We start from the raw sequence: 23,539 nt of genomic DNA on the forward strand, positions 1-23,539 counted from the left end.
GAATCTGCAACACTGATTTATGTTGATCTTGTAATTTATCCCCATTGTGCAGTTTTGGATAAACACAGAACGGTAGTTACAGCTGAGACATCGGTAGACCTGATATACATAATTCATGCTACATCTGATCAAATAACAATAAAGCTGGCTGCAGTTAGTTAATTCTTGTGGGGTTTCTTACAATATGAAATATACCATAGTACTTCTCATTTATTATCTCTAGTACTGCGTGTATACAGTCCAACCATCCTGATTTATATTTTTCCCAATTTCCTCAGTAATTTTGGTCAAATTCTAGAATGTTTCTTTTAACAAATGCCATGCATTGCTCCCTTGTTTATCAATCCGATGCTTCATCTGTTATAACATTGGTATTGATGAATATTAAACTCTAATCTTTGTTCTTCCATTGTATTACTGTGGTGAAGGGAGATATACAGAGTGGCTATAATTAAAGTTTAACTTTCAAACCACTGTAGTAATCACACCACTGGTCAGAATGATATCAAACTGCAATGGAATATTATCAGACAAGGGGGGGAAACATATGGCAGAAGAAAAATAAACAGTTACAAAATGTAGTAATAGATGGTGCTGTAAGCATCATAATTTAATATTGGTCAGCTACAAATGACAAATGAATTGTGCAACAATGCCTACACTGTACGTTTGATGCTGAACAAACTGTACTACTCAGTGTATAGGTGTGATACTGTTAGTTACTTAAGCCCATCCATCATGGCAAGGTCATATCACATCAGACAGGAAAAATCGGTTTTTAACTGTCTTGAGGCCAAAAACCACGTAAAAAGTGTGAATCAAAATTATATTGGATTATTAGTTTTCGTGTGACTGGCACAACACATGTTCAATGTGTGGCCATCATTTTCTGCAACAAGTTGAAATCGAGAAAAAGCATGTTCCACATCTGATCAAAGTGTTTCCGGGGTCACGCTCAGAATGTGTTGCACAATGCATGACTTTAGTGCAACTAAGTTTGCAGTTGGAACACTGAACATAACATCTTTCAGATAGCCTCACAGGCAGCAGTCACACGGATTAAGATCAGGTGATTGGGATGGCCAGGCTGTAGGGAAATGGTGGCTGATAATTCTAGCCTTTCCAAAATGGCACTTCAGCAGCTGCTTAACTGGATTTGAAATGTGCGGAGGTCCGCCATCTTGCGTAAAAATGATCCCATCCACACATCCACTCTGCTGGAGAGCTGGAATGACATGGTTGCGCAAAAGACACTCATAGCTTCCGGGGTCACGCTCAGAATGTGTTGCACAATGCATGACTTTAGTGCAACTAAGTTTGCAGTTGGAACACTGAACATAACATCTTTCAGATAGCCTCACAGGCAGCAGTCACACGGATTAAGATCAGGTGATTGGGATGGCCAGGCTGTAGGGAAATGGTGGCTGATAATTCTAGCCTTTCCAAAATGGCACTTCAGCAGCTGCTTAACTGGATTTGAAATGTGCGGAGGTCCGCCATCTTGCATAAAAATGATCCCATCCACACATCCACTCTGCTGGAGAGCTGGAATGACATGGTTGCGCAAAAGACACTCATAGCTCTCATCAGTGACAGTACAGGTAACAGGACCAGAAGCACCGGTCTCTTTGAAACATATGGCCCTACGGTAAATGATGCCGTAAACCCTCACCACAGAGTGACCTTTTCAGGATTCAGTGATACTGGTTGATTTGCGTGTGGATTTTTCATTGCCCGTATTTGGCAATATCTTGTCAGATGGAAGTGGGCTTCGCCTGTCCACAAAATCTGCGGCCAATCATTGTTCGCTTTAATGCGAGCAAGAAATTTTAAAGCAAATGTCTCTCTTACTGGCAGATCAACAGGAAGCACATGGATAATTTTGAATGGATTGCAAAGAAGCATGTTTCGTAGGATTTTATGCACCGTGCTCAAGGGTATGTTCAATGTTCAGGCAATTCTCCGTTCACTAAACAGTTGCATACTACCATTTGTCTTCTCCTGCATTGCTGTGGCCCTCCCTCTACCAGGATGCACACCAAACAACCCGCCTTTTTGAATTTCTGAATCATTGTCTCCAGATCCACGACAGTCATCAGACCAATGCCTTTTTTCAAACCTTTCAGTGTCTGGAACTGGAACTTCTGCTGAGCGATGTGTGTGTGCAGTCATCATTCTTGTAATACATCTGTACAAGCAGAGTGTGATCCTGCATTGAGACAGCCATGGTGAATGTCGCAGATACAAAAGGAGGAGAAACTGTGTACCCGGTGTGTTTACACCAACTTCAGTGGGTCGTGCGCATGATAGGTGTCTTTAGGTATTCTGACACATACAGCGCCTTGTATTGATCAATTTTCACACTATTTTTTTTTCTTCTTCTGCCATACGTTTTCTGCCTTCTCCAATAATATACTGTTGCAATTTGAATTCAGTTTGGTCAGTGGTAATATGTCTACAGCATTTTGAAAGTTTAACTTTAATTATAATCAGCCTGTATAGGCAATGGCTGTTGGATAACTGGAATCGTAACAAGACAGTGAAGTCTCTGTTACTGATGACATGGTCTTTTACAACTGAAAATTCAATTCTTAAAAGTTGAAAGAAGAGTGAATGGCAATAAACACTAAAATGAGACTAAGAGGATGTAATGGGATTAAATATAATTAAAATTTGTGTTTACATGTTTTTTTTTTTTCGTATCCCAATTACATTTATCAGGACTTCTTGGTTTTTCTATCTAAAAACTTCCAGTTATGGTTTCGCAGAACAGAAATCATCAACACCATTGGAACTAGTCGGCCTTCAAGTGTGGCGAGGTGCCCTACTGCTGTCCGATTTTCTCCTGCACAATGGCAAAACTTTGTTGAGTGGACACACAGTGCTGGAGTTGGGAGCTGGAGCTGGTCTCTCAAGTATTGTGGCAGCCATGTTTGCCCATGAAGTTGTATCTACAGGTATGCTGTTATTAGGAAAGCTTTCAGCACTCTTATTGTTGTGTTATTTAAACCATCGTCTGTTAATCTGACACTGCACTGTAGATGTAGAATAGCATGTAAAGATGCCAACAATCAAGTAACTGTCTCAGTTGTTTCAACAGGTAATAATAAACTAAGCTAAAAAAAGTGTATTTTATTTCCTCAAATTTAATTTAATTTTGTGTTTTGTTAAATAATGCTTAATATAACTGAAAATATCTCAGTCATAAAACATAATCATGAAACTCTAATTTCATTGTGGCAATAATTAAAGAAATTGAAAAGGAGAGGAAGTGGAATGGATGGCCAGTTTTTAAGATGGATGTGTAGTATGCAAATATTACTATAAAAAGTTTTTATTTTATTGTATTCTCTAAAAATAATTTACATCACACTCAGAGAATTTCTTCCGCATTCAACCCACTTATCACTATACTTTTTTAATGTGTCTTTTGACAGCTGACTGCATTCATCCTCCCATTCCTCCCAGACATCTTCATCAATAGGAAACTGGAATCTTTCCCCCTTGTGGAAGCAAGACAAAAATCAAAGTAATCAAATTCAGGACACTAAAGAAGATTCCAAAGAAACCTGAAGTTTACTGCAGCCAAATAATCAAAACAAATTTTTGATAAATGTCCCATCGTAAAATTATTAATCAAGCAGCTGTTGGGTCTCTATCTTGAATGGACAGATTCAGCTACTTCTATGACGCGAGGCATTTACCTGGGCTTGGTTGTTAAGAGTCACGTACTGCACATATAACACCACACTGTGATGAAGAAATCACATGTCATTTGATTGGCGATATAACTGTTTCTTTTTTTTACGCTAATCGGTGTGAGTGTCTCCACATCCAAGGGTGGTAATGCACACTTGTGCAGTGATGCTTTACTCAGATGTTCACTAGTTCAACTCCTGTAGCATTTGGCTGGCAGGGAGAACAGTGATGGTAGCATAAAGTTCCTGATCACCAATTTTTGTGCAATGTCCTGGATACCCAAATCTCTCCACAGTGTCTCATAAAGAGAGAGCATGCGTCACCATTGATTGTGATCCATGTGTCAGAATCTTAAGCTCAGTGGTCTCCTTGGTACAATTCGAGAGGAATAGGCTATGTGCCAGCAGCTGGTTTCGCAAACCCAACAGTAGGGGAGAGTGGGGACACATTGAACCATAAAAAATATTTCTCCGTGTTACTCATCCAATGATTTTATTACAGAGTTGTGATTTACAGATGTTACAGTTTAATCATTCAAGTATCAAATGCCCTTATATGATTGCATTGTCATTAATTGTTTTTTAGCTGCATGCCTTTGAAGAGAATTTGGTAAATGGTTCATTGTGCCCCACATGTAGGGTACAATGAACCACTTTAAACAGGTTCATTGAAAGAACCTATTTAGCATACAAAGTAAGTGTAAATGTATGTTAAATGTAGTGTTTACATATATTCCATGTATGAATCAAATAATTAAATCTGTAGGCACACAATCATGTAGCTTATTTTGGAATTACCAAACATTAATGGACTCGAAGCTGATTCCAAATTTGAAATATGATTTTTGTCTCTTTGTCACACCGTCAGTAGCAGGTCGGGGGAGCATGTGAAGTATGTTGCTAGCTGGAACAAAAGCTTCATCCTTTACCTGAGGAAAATAAAACTTTGCTCCCATTTTTTCACTTTTTCTCAGAAATGATACCTGCTAGTCTCCTGCATCATCCTTCAGTTTCAAAATCCTTCCCACATAGTAAACGGGTGTTTTGTTTTTCAGTTCAAATTTGGTGAAAACGAAATCATCTGTTTCTGGTAATTTGTCCAAGTCTTCAAAGTTGTACTCAGATTCACCAGACACATCCATGTTGGCATCGCTCTCTTCATAATGCGCCTCACTAATGTCTTCGCCTGATTCCTGCTAATAAAGCTTCCTGTTGATCTTTTTATTGGGATGTTTTGTGACTTGCAACAAATCTTTCTCCGGTGTATCAGTTGCAATTAAGCTTCGTCCTCTCTTACGTTTATTGCTCTTCTTTTTGTTCTTTTCTTTTGGATATCCTCGAATTATTTCAGGGGAAACTCCATTAGGAAAAGCTGTTTGGGTGTTAAGCACTGCAGATGGTCCTGCTTGCTGCAGATTTTCTGACAGGCTGACATTGACTGAGGCTTGTCCTGCAGATTGTGCATCCTTGATATGATGGAGAGAATTAACATCTGAAGTTGTTCTGTTTGCCTCCACCACCCTGTCATTTACTTCGCTGACCATAAAGTCTTTATCAGTGAAAATGTCTTCATCAGATGGAAATATTCCACATTTCTTGAAATCCAAACATATGTTAGTGGATGTCATTGATGTGACATGAGCAATTTTGACACACGCTGCTACATCATAAATAGTGAGAGGAGGGCCTTTCCTGTGTAGGAGTTTTGAATTTAATGCTGAGTAATAAGTTCCCTTGAATGAAGAGAACACTCCTACATCTAGAGGCTGCATTTTGGTTTGAGGTATGTGGGGATATAGTTAGCATAACCACCCCATTGGCTTTTGCTACATCTGTTACCTCAAATGACAATTGGCTTTCATGATTGGCTAAAATTAGAAGCATTTGTGGATGAAATGTTTCATGACATCCACAAAAAGTTCGCTATTCATCCAGCCAGTCTTCGTTGCTAACCCCAGGGTACCTGTTGGTGCATTACTTATCATATGTTGTTTAAAATGTACACGAGGGAATATAATTGCTGAAAGCAGGAAAGTTCCACCTGCACTGATTATGCAACAGGTGGTCACTAAGACATCATGTTCTCCACTAGTAGCTTGAGAAATCACTTCACTTCCCCTTGTGTCACTACCTTTGAAGCCTGGTACAGTTGAGGTACTGGTTTCATCCAGATTGAAAACCCCTGTACCATCAGCAAAAGTAGGGTATCTCTGATAAACGTCTTCCAAGTTTTTGAAGAAATTCGATACAGTGTACCGATTAAAGGACGTTGCTCTGGATAAGCTGCAGCCCTCTGGGGTTTGGGTACTTAAACTGGGATTTCATTTCATGAACCCATAGAACCAGTCTACACCAGCCATTCCCTCCATCCAGTTCTCAGGACATTTCAGACCATTTTTCAAAGCCAGATGACTTGCTAAGTGCCTGCATGTTTTAGTGTCAATACCACAGCATATCTTAGAAGAATGCAACAAATACTCCACTAATTCTTTCTCCTGCTCCACAGAAAATATCTTATGATTGTCATAGGTTGGTGTCAGTCTTTCACTGGAACCACATTTAACGTTTTGAACACATCGTTGAAGAGTAGGGTAAGGTATTGAATGAGATTTAGCTGCTTGGCAACCTGCCATGCCCTTATTAAGAACATCCTGTACAGCCTCTTGCATAACATCGTGGCCAGTTTTACCGCTGTCCGTCTTCCTGCGGTATGAACAAACCTGATAATATAAAACAAGACTCCGTAACATCTGTAATTTAAAAGCCTTAAATACCTACACATGTGTTTTTACCTATGCTAAGGAAACAAAGTATAGAGTGCTTGTATTGGAGAATTAAAAGATTCCTGAGGCACAGTGGACCACCCTGGGGCACAATGAATCATGGCTTATTGTGCCCAGGGAGAGCTTGGTTCAATGTGCCCCAACAGTACATATTGCAAACAAAGCTCATGTGAGGTTATGTATGAACATTGTTAATATTTGAAGATCTATATAATTAAAATACAGTATTGATAATGTTACAATGACTTACTTTCTCCAAAATTTGGTGACAAAGGAATGAACAAAATTCAATCAATCTATGTCTCCAAAAATTACTTCACTGTCGCGAAACTAACATATCACCAGTACAACACTAATGGCGGGAACTAGATCCTGTAGAAAACAAATGGCAGTCAGTAGAGCAGTACTGACAACATATGCACAGAGGAAGAAATAATAATAATTTACCACCTTATACTGAAATAATGCCACCTGATTCATTGCGCCCCATGGTTCAGAGTGCCCCACTCTCCCCTACTCTGTAAATTCACACATTTCTGTCATTCACACAGCACAGACACACAGTAGGAACTTTCTAACAGGCTGGTGGAAGGCAATGGTGAGCCATCTCCACTAGGACCCTGGTTAAAATGATGATGTAAGATTCCTGCATCTGCTCCCTTCCCACTCATTCCCTGAGTTGGGGACTGTTTTGACTAACAGTTGCAGCATCATTGTCAAACAAGGATTACACAAGTACTCATCAGTCCATACAGTGTGCTACACACAATTCTGACAATTCATAAAAGGGTGCATTTCCTTGCTGAATATTTTGGTTTCCTGTGGTGTGCTGCAGGTGAAGAAACAAATTTGCACTATTAGACATGGAGCATGGTTTACTTCCCCTTACTTGTGAAGATAATATTGTGTTAACAACTTGATACCTATTAGAATAAAAGCCTGCCCTAAGTAATTGAACATATCAATTATTACAGCATTATAGATATGTCATTTTGCACCAAGGGAAAGAACCAGCCAAAAAATTCATTTCTGCAATGTAAATCAAACAACCTGTCTGGGGCAGTAAGTGGTGGTCTCATAATGGTGGATGGCTTAGTTACAACGTAGATGTACCTTCTGACTCTGCATACTTGAAGTCGTGCCAATTAACCTACCTGCCCTTACCTGTGATGCACTTGTTCTTACTGTCCACTCCCATATGTGAAACTGATTGAAATTTGCATGAACACATGAATAGTCCGGAAAGGGTCAGTGTGCCATTAAACAAAGAGCAAACTAATCTGGTAAAATCAAATATATCATTGAGGCCCATTTGTCTTCCACTTAAGTTGGTGTACATTGTTGCTGTTGTTGTTGTTGTTGTTGTTGTTGTTGTTGCAGTCTTCAGTCCTGAGACTGGTTTGATGCAGCTCTCCATGCTACTCTATCCTGTGCAAGCTTCTTCATCTCCCAGTACTTAACTGCAACTTACATCCTTCTGAATCTGCTTAGTGTATTCATCTCTTGGTCTTCCTCTACGATTTTTACCCTCCACACTGCCCTCCAATACCAAATTTGTGATCCCTTGTTGCCTCAGAACATCTCCTCCCAACCGATCCCTTCTTCTGGTCAAGTTGTGCCACAAACTTCTCTTCTCCCCAATCCTATTCAATACCTCCTCATTAGTTATGTGATCTACCCATCTAATCTTCAGCATTCTTCTGTAGCACCACATTTCAAAAGCTTCTATTCTCTTCTTGTCCAAACTAGTTATCATCCATGTTTCACTTCCATACATGGCTACACTCCATACAAATACTTTCAGAAACGACTTCCTGACATTTAAATCTATACTCGATGTTAACAAATTTCTCTTCTTCAGAAACGCTTTCCTTGCCATTGCCAGTCTACATTTTATATCCTCTCTACTTCGACCATCATCAGTTATTTTACTTCCTAAATAACAAAACTCCTTTACTACTTTAAGTGTCTCATTTCCTAATCTAATTCCCTCAGCATCACCCGATTTAATTTGACTACATTCCATTATCCTCGTTTTGCTTTTGTTGATGTTCATCTTATATCCTCCTTTCAAGACACTGTCCATTCCGTTCAACTGCTCTTCCAAGTCCTTTGCTGTCTCTGACAGAATTACAATGTCATCGGCGAACCTCAAAGTTTTTATTTCTTCTCCGTGAATTTTAATACCTACTCCAAATTTTTCTTTTGTTTCCTTTACTGCTTGCTCAACATACAGATTGAATAACATCTGGGAGAGGCTACAACCCTGTCTCACTCCCTTCCCAACCACTGCTTCCCTTTCATGCCCCTCGACTCTTATAATTGCCATCTGGTTTCTGTACAAATTGTAAATAGCCTTACGCTCCCTGTATTTACCCCTGCCACCTTCAGAATTTGAAAGAGAGTATTCCAGTCAACATTGTCAAAAGCTTTCTCTAAGTCTACAAATGCTAGTAACGTAGGTTTGCCTTTCCTTAATCTTTCTTCTAAGATAAGTCGTAAGGTTAGTATTGCCTCACGTGTTCCAACATTTCTGCGGAATCCAAACTGATCTTCCCCAAGGTCTGCTTCTACCAGTTTTTCCATTCGTCTGTAAAGAATTCGCGTTAGTATTTTGCAACTGTGACTTATTAAACTGATAGTTCGGTAATTTTCACATCTGTCAACATCTGCTTTCTTTGGGATTGGAATTATTATATTCTTCTTGAAGTCTGAGGGTATTTCGCCTGTCTCATACATCTTGCTCACCAGCTGGTAGAGTTTTCTCAGGACTGGTTGTCCCAAGGCCGTCAGTAGTTCTAATGGAATGTTGTCTACTCCGGGGGCCTTGTTTCGACTCAGGTCTTTCAGTGCTCTGTCAAACTCTTCACGCAGTATCGTATCTCCCATTTCGTCTTCATCTACATTCTCTTCTATTTCCATAATATTGTCCTCAAGTACATCGCCCTTGTATAAGCCTTCTATATACTCCTTCCACCTTTCTGCCTTCCCTTCTTTGCTTAGAACTGGGTTTCCATCTGAGCTGTTGATATTCATACAAGTGGCTCTCTTTTCTCCAAAGGTCTCTTTAATTTTCCTGTAGGCAGTATCTATCTTACCCCTAGTGAGATAAGCCTCTACATCCTTACATTTGTCCTCTAGCCATCCCTCCTTAGCCATTTTGCACTTCCTGTCCATCTCATTTTTGAGACCTTTGTATTCCTTTTTGCCTGCTTCATTTACTGCATTTTTATATTTTCTCCTTTCATCAATTAAATTCAATATTTCTTCTGTTACCCATGGATTTCTATTAGCCCTCGTCTTTTTACCTACTTTATCTTCTGCTGCCTTCACTACTTCATCCCTCAGAGCTACCCATTCTTCTTCTACTGTATTTCTTTCCTCCATTCCTGTGAATTGTTCCCTTATGCTCTCCCTGAAACTCTCTACAACCTCTGGTTCTTTCAGTTTATCCAGGTCCCATCTCCTTAAATTAGCACCTTTTTGTAGTTTCTTCAGTTTTAATCTACAGTTCATAACCAATAGATTGTGGTCAGAGTCCACATCTGCCCCTGGAAATGTCTTACAATTTAAAACCTGATTCCTGTCTTCCATGTATACAACCTTCCTTTATGATTCTTGAACCAAGTATTCGCTATGATTAAGTCATGCTCTGTGCAAAATTCTACCAGACGGCTTCCTCTTTCATTTCTTCCCCCCCAATCCATATTCACTCTCCCTTTTCCTACTGATGAATTCCAGTCACCCATGACTATTAAATTTTCGTCTCCCTTCACTGCCTGAATAATTTCTTTTATCTCGTCATAGATTTCCTCAATTTCTTCATCATCTGCTGAGCTAGTTGGCATATAAACTTGTACTACTGTAGTAGGCATGGGCTTTGTGTCTATCTTGGCCACAATAATGCGTTCACTATGCTGTTTGTAGTGGCTTACCCGCACTCCTATTTTTTATTCATTATTAAACCTACTCCTGCATTATCCCTATTTGATTTTGTATTTATAACCCTGTATTCACCAGACCAAAAGTCTTGTTCCTGCCGCCACTGAACTTCACTAATTCCCACTATATCTAACTTTAACCTATCCATTTCCCTTTTTAAATTTTCTAACCTACCTGCCCAATTAAGGGATCTGGCATTCCACGCTCCGATCCGTAGAACGCCAGTTTTCTTTCTCCTGGTAACGACATCCTCTTGGGTAGTCCCCGTCCGGAGATCCGAATGGGGGACTATTTTACCTCTGGAATATTTTACCCAAGAGGACGACATCATCATTTAATCATACAGTAAAGCTGCATGCCCTCGGGAAAGATTACGACTATAGTTTCCCCTTGCTTTCAGCCGTTCGCAGTACCAGCACAGCAAAGCCGTTTTATGTTACAAGGCCAGATCAGTCAATCATCCAGACTGTTGCCCCTGCAACTACTAAAAAGGCTGCTGCCCCTCTTCAGGAACCACACGTTTGTCTGGCCTCTCAACAGATACCCCTCCGTTGTGGTTGCACCTACGGTACGGCCATCTGTATCGCTGAGGCACGCAAGCCTCCCCACCAATGGCAAGGTCCATGGTTCATGGGGGGGGGGGGGGGGGGGGGGGGGGGGGACTGACCATAGTATTCGTTAGAATTCAGGGTGCTTGCATGACTGAAATTAATTCTGATTGACAAGAAAAACTCTGACCTTTTGAATTAGCTATTCACACATTACATTATAATCGTTTTACTGCTCTGCCACATGGAATTTAAACACAAACCGCCATGATAGTTTTGTGATCTGCTATCAATAACTTAAATGATTTCTTGAAGTCACAAAATATGCTAACCTCACATTTCAACCACACAGCTGTCGGCAACGCAGTATATATTCAAAATTAGTTAATACAAAATGAACAAACACAAAGCTTATGGTGTAACTGTAGTGGTTTGCCATCTACCATAGGTCCAACATCAGCAAAGCCCTGACGTATTCTCCTCTACACAATCGTCTGTCACTCATGATTATAATTTTTTAGGCCACTGTTCTGTTAGACAAGCCACTTTATTAATTTTCCTATCAATATTGCAGTGTTCTAAATTGGTTCCTTGAATGAAAACTCTTCACAAGACTATCTGAAATAGTTGGTGAATGATGCAACCAGCAACAAATGATTCTCTCATCACTGTTAGTCTCAAAAATGTGCTCTTTAGAGGGACTACTTTTCTTTTCTCGGTTGTCTGTGCTATGCAGTTGTCCAACTGGTTGTGCTAAAGGCTGTCTGTGCTCATAAATTGCATCTAACTTTTAGTTTGTGCCCTTAATATTCTTACGCCAGCTTCCTAAAACCCTTCCATTGCCATGCTCTACTCCCCATCATGATGACTTGGAATCCTTGGATGCTCTATTGTCTCAGCAAATGACAATGGTTACCTTTTCAAGTTCTGCCATGAATTCTGATTTCAGTACTTAATTAAAATTGAAATATCTCATGATTCATGACTCTGATCACCATGTTGTTAACACCAAATGTTCTTTAATAAATGACCACATCCATACAATATATCTTTTGTTCCAACCTCTTTCTCCAGTTACTCAAGTCTTATGCTTACAGTAACAAGTACATTGGCAATAAGTGAGGGTAGCGATTGTACATGTTACTGCAAAATCTCACCCGCAACCCCTCCGGTTTCGAAATTCCCAGGGTTTTGAACAGCAACGCCTATAACTTCATTTTCTGATCACTCTTCAAATTTTTACCATGAAATTATATACCTTTACAAGTTTCCTACTAATTTCTTAACAGGGAACTTTATCATTTTCATGTGCCAACAGATTTTAATACAGTAAACCAAAATTTATATGTACAAAAAAAGTTTTACGTTCTTATGTAGTAGCCACAAACACAAACATAATAAAATATTCACTGATTTGCCTTAGTAAACCCTCTTTAGGATTTTTATTCTCTATTTTCTCCTTTACGCCTTTGGTTACACTCTTTCGTATTCAAATACAGAGATATGTAAACAGGCAAAACACGGCGCTGTGGTCAGCAATGCCTGTATGAGGCAACAAGTATCTGGCGTAGTTTTTAGATCGGTTACTGCTGCTACATTGGATGGTTATCAAGATTTAAGTGAGTTTTAACATGTTGTTGTAGTTGGGACATGAGCGACGGGACACAGCATCTCTAAGGTAGTGATGAATCAGGGATCTTCCTGTACAACACTTTCACGAATGTACCACAAATATCAGGAATCCAGTAAAGCATAAAATCTCTGACATCACTGTGGCCAAAAAAAATCCTGCAAGAACGGGACCAGTAACAACTGAAGAGAATGTTCAATGTGATGGAAGTACAACCCTTCCACAAATTGCTGCAGATTTTAATGCTGGGCCATAAACAAGTGTCAGCATGCAAACCATTCAACAAAACTTCATTGACACGGACTTTCAGAGCTGAATGCCCACTTGTGTACTGCACAACATGAAGCTGTATGCCTTATCTGTGCCTATCAACACCGACAGTGTACTATTGATGATTGGAAACATGTTGCCTGGTCGGACGAGTTTCGTTTCAAGTTGTATTGAGTGGATGGACATGTACAGGTATGGAGATATCCTCATGAATCCATGGACTGCTCAAGCTGTAATGGTGTGGTCCATGTGCAGTTGGAGTGATATGGGAGCCCTGATATGTCAAGATATGACACTGATAGGTGACATGTACATAGGCATCCTGTCTGATCACCTGCATCCATTCATGTCCATTGTGCATTCCAATGTACTTGGGCAAGTCCAGCAGGACAATGCAAACACCCCACACATCCGTAATTGCACCAGAGTGGCTCCAGGAACACCCTTCTGAGTTTAAACAGTTTAATACTTGAGCTGGCCACCAAACTCCCCAGACATGAACATTATTGAGCACATGTGGGATGTCTTGCAATGTGCTGTTCAGAAGAGATCTCTGCCCCCTTGTATTCTTATGGAGTTATGGGCAGCCCTGCAGTATTCACAGTGTCAGTTCCCTCCAGCACTGCTTCATACATTAGTTGAGTCCATACCATGTCATTTTGCAGCAATTCTACGTGCTCATGGGGGCCCTGCATGATATAAGGCAGGTGTACCAGTTTCTATGGCTCTTCAGTGTAACTCACAGAATACTACTTTCCCACACTTGTATGCTGTTTAGAGACACATGACGTTAGGTTCTCCATTGGCTCTACTTCCTGCGGAAATGAAGGCCCTGGACAGTTCATGGAGAGAGAGCAGAATGCTACTGCTCTCTGCCTTGTAATAATACCACTCCCTTTCTTGTGTTGCCACAGTCTACTGCTTCTATCAAATTTCTTTCTTTCACAACTGTGTATTAGGTTCACAAATTTCAAAAATTGGCATTGCAGTGGTGCCTGAAAGCCACAAATTACCTCTCCACATTCCAAATGTTTGTTTCCACTTTGTTTCTCCAATTGCATTGCCAGTATATCATTGCTGTTGTTTTTGTTGTCGCCGTAAAAGCTTTGAAGGCTTTAAATGATCTCTTTACCAAGTTTTTACCTGACAGTGAAACATAAATATCAAGTTAAGGACTTTTCCAGTGTTCACACAAATAAACACCATAAATCTTTGCCTCTTTAGCTTTAAATCTAGTCCAATGATCATGGCTACTAAGTGTCTTTTACCTATCTCTTTGCTATAAGACTTGCATAATTTTTTACTGTGTCACTCTTGGCTGCTTAGCCTCTGCTTTTCTGTCTTAGTATTAGTAGTTATGTAAATACCTTCTTAGTGAAGGCTTTGGGCCTTTACTGTAACTTCACTTCCCATCTTAGATTATTCATCAGTTTTAACACAACATTTTAACTTAAATCTTTCCACATTCTTTCATTTTATACAATTCCAACCCTATTCATAGCACAGGATCCTTTGGCATTGCTACCATTATCTCTCTTTAGTTTGATCTGTCCTTCTAATTACTCCTCACTTATGCTCATTTAATTGATTGTGCATTTTATGTCTTACATTTTTATAGACTCAGCAATCTTCACTGTTTGGCTTACCTTAAGTCTATATATTAACCAAACACTGTACATTTAGAAAGAAAATAAAAGAAAGAAAACATTAGAAAAATAAAAGGAAACTTAAGTGCAGACAGTCACTCCATTGTGAAATTTCTTGAAGACCAGGAACTCACCTACACCTTTTTACATCAGGAGAAGGCTTCCTCCACCAAAATCTCTTCTGATATCTCTGACACAAAATTTAGTGGTTTCCACTTCTCCCACAGATTTACTCCTGCTATCAGCCATTTCTTTTCCCTCTGCCCTCAAGCTTTGCTCATTAATTATTTTACTTCTCTGGTCTCCATCCATTTCTTCTGGAAATGTAACCTCCAAGGTTCTCTCATCCTTACCCTTTCACTTTACAGGAAGTGTCGCATCCCAGCACAGACTAGCTTTGGATGAAGGTGTGACCTGCATGGTGCAATCAAGATGTTGATGACAATTGACAATGAGTTACCTGCAATGGAGCGAGAGGAAGCAAGTCCCGTAGGAATCTTAGCGCAAGTGATTTTGGAATGGAGAGGAGAAATTGTTGGCACTGTAGGAAATGAATAAGAATACCATCACTTAAAAGATTCTGTTTAAGAACAATTTATTTCCCAGTGATTCAATTTCATTCAGAGAGGTGTCTTGCAGTGGCTTTATATCTTTACAAATCAATGAACACACCATACCACTCTATTTGATAGTCTTTCCCATCAACTCTTGGTTGCTGAGTTCCGTATTAGACTGCCAGAGACCAGCACTCTGCTTGTAACTCATTCCAACAGTACACAGTCGAATACTTTAACCACAATGGGAGACAAGTGCAAGACAGTGCTTGTTCCTTTTGTAGTAATCTAACACACGGGAAATATCAACTGTTACTTGTTGTGATTATACGCAATCATTTGCAGTAGGAGACAATTGTAAAGTAGCAGTAGTTACTCTTTATATTTTGACACACAGAAAATATCAATTGTTAAACATAGTTACTTCTAGAGACAAACGCTAGAGAACTTTTTCTGTTCTAATAGGCAGAAAACGCATGATAAGATTATTATATATGCATGTAATATTTTATTCTGTTATCTGAGTGATCCCTCATTGTCTATAATGTATTGTTTAACAGATTCTTCTTAACTTTCTTTTCAAATAAGTTTATTTAGTGATCTCTTTAATCCTCTTGGGAAATTTATTCAACAGTATTATTCCTTGGTAGAAATACTGTTTTGTGATTTACATCTACTCTTTTTTGCCGAATGTAGTTTCAGTCTTGCTCTTGTCATGGACAGAGCTGTTCATGCATTAATCATCAATATTATTTTTGATGTGTACAACTGATTTGTGAATGAACTCACATGATGTACTTAAAATCCCCAATGTTTTGAGCAGATCTTTCCAGTGAGCTCAAATACTATTTTTAGTTATTATTCTTGAGCCTTTTTCTGTAGTTTTAAAGCTGTGTTCGTATTTTGTGAATTTGTTCCCCAGAAAAGAATTTCACAGTTTAGACCTGAGTGTATATATGAATAGCATGTAATTAAAAGACACTTGACTGTTATATGCTGATGATGGGACACTGAGGGCATAACATGCTGCTGATGTTTTGTTTGCAAGTATCTTTGTGTGTTCACACCACTTCAACTGAGAAACAATAGTCATTCCCAAAAATTTTGTGTTTATTTCACAGTCTCTCGAGGTGACATATGTAATCAGAGGATTTATGCACATGACTGTACTATTTAATACTAATTCGAATACCTATTCCTACCCCATATTTTTTCTGTTCTTTTTGCTTTGTGTATTTTCTTTAAAAAAATTAAAAGAATTATTTTATGGGATATTCTGATTTTGTGAAAGTGTCTATCTGAAGATGGAAGCTTGCCCTTCTGAAACACATCAGTTTTGTTGTGGTCGTATGCAGTGGGACAGAAATTTTCTCTTAAACAGTTAAATTAAATTTGTGATCTTGCTTCCATGTAGTTGTGTAAAATCTGATGTTTTGTAATGCTTCAGTAATGGCAGTATTGCCCTAGAACCAGCAATATTTTATATTAGTTAGTTATCTGCTGTTGTAATAATGATTATCAAGCAAAATTATATCTGAAACTGTCAGCCATGAAATTTTCTAAGCCATTGGGAGAAAGGAGATGGATTGGAACACTATTAACTACCAGAATGGGAGAAAGGAGATGCGTTTAATGGCCAGTCAACTATTGGATTTATTGCTTACATCAATTATCAACTTTGATAATTTCTTCACATTTACAGGATCAATCACATAGCTGTTATTACAAATATTTTAAGTGCACAGATATTCCATGAAACCTCAATAATTATTAATTTAGTGCTTTTTTGTATGCTCCCATGTTTAACTGGTAAGTTTTACTATGATGAATCCAGCCATTAAAATTGCAATGTAGGTATTGATTTTATCACGGGAGGTCAAAACAGCCATGTAACAATATAAAATATATCCCTACATTCTCTATACACCCTTCCATTTTTAATGTGCCTTTTCCATCAAATGTGCAGTTTCTATGGCTTCTGTTAAAAAGAGCTGTAGATATATTCAGATCCAGTTTTGAAAAAGCTCTGGGGTTGCTGCATGTAGCCCCATGTTCTTCTCTACAACCAAGCCAACAACACTAACAAAACAAAATATCTAGTCCATTTGGAAAATACTCAAGGTTTTGATTTTCAGTTTCCACTAGTTTACCATACTTTAATCTAGCATTACATGACCTTGCATTGACTTTCAGGACAAGGCCACTTTAAATTCATTCCTGATGTTTTTTATTGCTATACACTATCTGACCAAAAGCATCCAGACATCTATTAGTGGGTATTAATATGGGTCATGGGGATACAACATTGTCTCTGAACTGTTCCTCTACTGTACGCAGTGCACAGCGCTGTTAAATAGGTTCACATCCTTCTATATTTAACCATTTCCTTAAGTTCAATTAGGGTACTATACCTCAACCACAAAAGACACATCCCTACCATAACACCACCTCCTATGTACTTCACTGTTAGCACTACCCATGATGCCAGACTCTTCCGTCGGATTACCACAGGGTGTAGTGTGATTTGTCACTCAAAGTCACTCATTTCCAGTCATCCACTATCCAGTCATGTCAGTCTTTACAAAACCTCAAGCTTTATTTAGCATTGACTACAGAAATGTGTGGCTAATGAGGAACTGTTCGAATGCTGTATCCCATTCTTCCTATGCACAGTCATTGTGCTAGCTGTGTGAGGAGCTGCTCGAATGTTGTATCTTGTTCTTCCTATGCACAGTCATTGTGCTAGCTGAACTGCAGGTGGCATGTGGTTACTTTTTTCTTTTCCAACCGACCTCTGCGATGCCCAAAAGTAGGTACATGAGGTCTACCTGGTCTTAGTTTAGCTGTGTTTGTTCCTGTGGATTTCCACTTCAGTATCACAACACCAACATTTAACTTCAACAGTTTTAGAAGGCTTGAAATGTTTCTGTTGGATCTGTTACTGAGGCAACTTCCAATGATTAGTCCATGTTCAAAATCGCTGACTGATCCAGTCTGCTGTTATTGCTTCCTACTAACAACACATACTCCCTCTCTTATGACATGTGGTCCGTTCTGCATTACATAGGGGTGCCCGGATACTTTTGATGGTTTTGTCTTTCCTCCTCCACTTCTTGCTTGATTGTTTTGTTTGTCAAGAATATAATGGGAGACCCGTAATTCACTGCATGGTGTAGTGAATTAGAAAACTATATCTTGGTTGTTATAATCTTGCTGTTATTGGTGAAGCAATACTTAAACTGGGAAGTTCCGACTGCTAACCATAAGGTCCTGTACAGTGTGAATATTTCCTTGTGTGATGTTTACCTGTAGTTGCCATGATTACTTTTCCACAGGCGGCTGCCCCACTGAAGCCATTTTTTATGTCTTGTATGCATTCTTGATCATAATACGCAGTTAGTTAGGATAAATTACACATCACCTTATAGTAAGAATACTCCTTAGTGGAAGTCAGTTAGAATAATTAATTATCTGGGATAATTTTTTTTAAGATTAGTTTACAAGAGATGGAGTGGTGTGCTGACCACATGGCCCTCCGTATCCGCATCCAGTGACACCCATGGGCTGAGGATGACACAGCGGCCCGTCGGTTCCATTGGGCCTTCATGGCCTATTAGGGAGGAGTTTTTATGAGAGATGACCTGGGTGACATTTATAATAAACCAAAGCCTAACAGGAAGTTTAATCTATTCTGTGATAAATTCATATCATTATTTGAAAGGAGCTTTCCACATAATCTAATCAGAAAGGACACTAAACAGCCATGTTAAAATGTTTGTGAAAGAAAAAGGGAAATGTGTCTGTTGTAAAAAAACATGTAGCTATCCTGCAGTAGTTGCACACTACAAAAACTACTCAAAATTACTAAGAAAGCCTGTTAAAAATCAAGGAACATGCACATAATGTCAGAAACTAGTAATTCCGACAATAGGCTTAAGGCTATATGGAATGTATTGAAATGAGAGACAGGATAACATCACTAATGAACTGAGTGGAAGGGCTATAAATGATGAGTCACAGGTAGCAAATATATTGAATAATTATTTCTTACATACAGTAGAAAATACAGGGACAAACAGTTCAAGGGAAAAATTACACCAGTATGTTGAAAGAGTAACTCTCATTATATTCAGTCATATGAATATATCACCAACTTCTCCCTCTGAAATTTGGAAAATTATACAGTTTCTCAAAAATAAAAGCTCATCTGACTTCCAATAGAGTACTAAAAATTTGTTCCCATTTAATAAGCCCAGTCTTATCTTAACTATCTAATTGCTCACTCACTCAAGGCATTTTTCCAGAGAGACTGAAATATGCTGTTGTTAAACCCCTCTTTAAGGAAGGTTGTAAGAGAGATGTCAGCAACTACCAGCTGTTTCACTACTGATGTCATTTTCCAAAATCTTTGAGGTGATGTTTCCTAGAATAGAATCTCACCTTAGTATCAATACTATCCTCAACAAATCACAGTTTGGGTTTCAGAATAGTTGCTCTACTGAGAACATCAAGTACGTGTTCACTCACAAAATTTTACAAGCCTTAAATAGCAAAGTGGCACCAGTTGTGTCTTCTGTGACCTATCTAAGGCATTTGACTGTGTGAATCACAGTATTCTCCTAGATAAATTGAAGTTTTATGAGATTGATGGTATAGCCAACCAAGGGACAATGTCATGTCTAACCATAAGAATGCAAGAATCTCTACGTAGTAATTCAACCAATATAGTCCAGGGACGTAGTGCTGACTCAGGAAAAATTATCTATGGGGTTCCTTAAGGCTCAGTCTTAAGCCCGCCGTTGTTCCCCATATAAGTAAATGATCTTCTGTCTACTATACACCAAGCAGAATTAGTTCATTTTGCAGCTGAACTAGTACTGTAATCGTTCCAAGCATAATGTACAAAAATAGGAGAGATGATAAACAATGTTCTTAAAAGTTTTGTGCAAATGGTCTTACCCTAAATTTTAAAAAGACACAACATATCAAGTTCTGCACTTCTAGGGGTACTATGTCAGTGATAAGTGTAACACATGGTGAGGAAATAATAAATAGAGTGGAAACTTCAAAATTCTTAGGTGTCCATATTGATGATAATTCAAACTGCAAAAAGCACATTTTTGGACTCCTAAACCAACTTAGTTCAGCTACATTTGCACTCAGAATCATTGCAGATCTTGCAAAGAGACAATTCACTGAGTTGACATATGTGGATGTTTTCATTCAATAATTTCATATTGAATAATGTTCTGGGGTAACTTATCTTCAAGAAAGAAAATTTTAATTGCTCAAAAACATACTGTAGGAATAATATGTAGTGATCACCTATGATCATCCGATAGACATCTATGTAAGGAGTTGGGCATTCTGACTACTGCTTCACAGCATATTTATTCTCTCCTGAAGTTTGTTGTAAAACATCCACCACAGTTGTAAAGGAACACTGATGTATATAATTACAACACCAGATGGAAAAATGACATTCATTACTCCATGTTAAGGTTGTGTAAAAGGGATGTACAATGTTGTAACAAAAATTTTTGATCACTTACCTGATTATATAAAATGCTTGACAGGCAGCAGAGTGAAATTTGAAAACAAATTGAACAAGTTTCTAATTGACAACGCCCTGTATTGTAATATGTAAAAGCTCTTGGGTAGGAATTACTAACTCACATCTGTATATTTGTAAAGGTTATTAATGTTCAGCATGAAACCATGTTTACAAATTAATTTGCGATGTGAATGTAAAATGACTTGTTCCAGATTATGATTTATTGTACAAAATGATTCATGGAACATGAAACTAATTAACTTCACCAGGTCTCAGAACTGTGTATGTAGTATGCTAGATTAGAAGCTGAGCTGCTATGTACAAGTTCTTATTTATAAATCTATCAAGCGCTCAGTGTCTCCACTGTTGAATGAATGGTTGTCTTTACTCATCACATTGTATATATTATACTCGGGATATTCCAGTGTAGTACTGAGATCCAATTATAATTTACTAATTTGTATTCTTTGCATAAAAACACCACACTAAACAGGCTATTATTTTGCTGTTACATAGTCATTTTCAATTCAGGTGTTTTTCAAAGGACACTATGTTTTCATGTTGCATTTAACTAAATTAATATATTTTGTATTTTTGTTTCTGTTAACAAACCAGAAACATATCATTTCAGTATACCATTTAGGTATTATTTTGCACCCAGTTTACCCTAAATTGTTATTTTCATCTGTGTTTTACTTAATTAGATATTGACACAGAAGAAATCCTTGAATTAATATGGGCTAACAAAGAGCGCAACAAGAAATGGATAAAATCAAAGTTTTCTGTTATGGGATTTGATTTTTTTGCTAAGAAATGGAGTAGTGAACTGGAAGAAAAATTAAGAGAAGTGACAACCATTTTGGCAGCTGATGGTAAGGAAAAATAAATGAATTTACTAAAAATGATACTATATAGACAATACAAAATGCTTGATAATGCTTTCTTAATTATGTTGTGGATTAAAAGTAAAATCAGTTGTCTTTAAGTTCAAAAAGCGTTTTATTGGAAAATAATTGTGTTCCGACACAGTATTAAAAGGCTTATTTGAAGTACATGACAGGCAAACATTACATGTATATTAAAGGGGAGAAAAAAATAGATACCCATGGGTTTTGTAGTCAGTTATATTTTCTTTTTTCAGGGACAAGAGAGGAAAAAGTACAAAGGGAAAATTGTACAAATCAAATATCTCAAGGACAAAATATGTTATTTAGAAGCTTAAACAAATAAAAGTTATGAAAGCCAACTGCTCACCAGCAGGTTAATGAATGTGTGTAGATGCAAGTAATGGTTTTCAAAGTGTTCTTAATATCATTAAGGCTTGAATAGAGAGTAACGCTACATAGAGTATCAGTTTATTGATTTGTCATATCCAGTGAGGCAGGTTAAAATTTTCTCCTTTGGCAGGCAACACTATTCATTAATTTCCCAATTCACATTCATCTGTCATTCGCTAATCATTACATCTACATTTACATCTTCATCTACATCCATACTCTTCGAAACACTGTAGTCCATTGTAGAGCATATTTCTCATTGCGCCATGTATTAGGATTTCTTTTCATTCCATTTGTGTGTGAATCACAGGAAGAATGCTTAAATACCACTGTGCATGTGGTAATTAGTCTAATCTTATCTTCACAGTCCCTAACAGAGCAGCAATATGTTCCTAAATTCCCCCCTTAATAATGATTCTTGAAACTTTGTAAATATGTTTCCATGGAATAGTTACCTTCTATCTACAAATACCTGCCAGTTCAGGTTTTCAGCATTTCTGTGACTCACTCCCACAGGTCAGACAAATCTGTCACCATTTACACTGCCCTTCTTTGTATACTGCCAGTATGTCCTGTTAGTCTATTTGGTACCAATCTCACATGCTTGATCAGTATTCTGCAATAGCTCACATGAGTGTTTTGTTAGCATTCTCCTTTGTAGGCTGAGAGCATTTCCTAGTGTCCTAATGATGAGCTGAAATCTACCATCCAGTTTACCTACAACTGACTCTATGTGATCATTCCATTTCATATCCTGACAAACTGTTACTGCCTGATATGTGTATGGTTTCCTACTTCCAATTGTGATTCACTTATGTGGTCATTGAATACTATGTTTTGCCATTGGTGCCGTGAACACTCTGTAGCTGACATTATGATCATGATGAAGTGTTAAAAAGGTAAAATTGTCATCAAACTGAAGGTCTGATACTACAATGCATTTCTAGACATGGCTCTATTAGAAGTTATATATCTGTGCTTGCATTCCTCTGACCTTCGAACCCTACGGTCGCAGGTTCGAATCCTGCCTCGGGCATGGATGTGTGTGATGTCCTTAGGATAGTTAGGTTTAAGTAGTTCTAAGTTCTAGGGGACTAATGACCACAGCAGTTGAGTCCCATAGTGCTCAGAGCCATTTGAACCATTTTGACCTTCGAACTGACTTATTCAGTCAGTTTAGGGGACCAGCAATGGACTCCACACTGTGGTGCAAGTCAAAAATTTTCATGTAATCTAATGTTGCCAGAGTTGAAAGTGATAAGTGACAATTAAAAGTTCTGGAATTGGTTGGGAAATGAATCTCAGACCTATGAATCCATAGCCATCAATGTTATAGATACTAAAATAAAATTCTTAAACACGTTGTGACTTGTCCATCTAAAATTCTACATTTGTTATGTGATGGTAAATCAGTGAACTATGGTTTCAGTCTTCTTATCAAGTTTCATAATAAATTTAAATGAAACTTCAAAACTCAAATTTCACTGTGTCAGCTTGAAGGAAATTTGTGGCATCAGTTGAATGCAAGCTTGCTCTAAATCATTATTCTAAAAGTAACCATTGATCACCTCTCGTAACTCAGATTACACAATCGTGTTCAGTAATGTTCAAATTATTTGCATGGCAGATGTTAAATA

General features: G+C 38.2%; 1 protein-coding gene across 1 annotated transcript in view; it reads left to right on the plus strand.

Moving 5' to 3' along the window:
• LOC126353914 (methyltransferase-like protein 22) overlaps positions 1 to 23,539 on the plus strand; it is a 53,608-nt gene that overhangs the window by 14,219 nt on the left and 15,850 nt on the right. The window contains exons 3-4 of the mRNA XM_050003146.1: positions 2,769 to 2,957; positions 21,330 to 21,497. Of these exons, the coding sequence (XP_049859103.1) occupies positions 2,769 to 2,957; positions 21,330 to 21,497 (357 nt within the window). The remainder of the gene's footprint in view (positions 1 to 2,768; positions 2,958 to 21,329; positions 21,498 to 23,539) is intronic.

This window comes from Schistocerca gregaria, chromosome 3 (assembly GCF_023897955.1).
Source record: "Schistocerca gregaria isolate iqSchGreg1 chromosome 3, iqSchGreg1.2, whole genome shotgun sequence".
In the NCBI taxonomy this organism is placed as follows: Eukaryota; Metazoa; Arthropoda; class Insecta; order Orthoptera; family Acrididae; genus Schistocerca; species Schistocerca gregaria.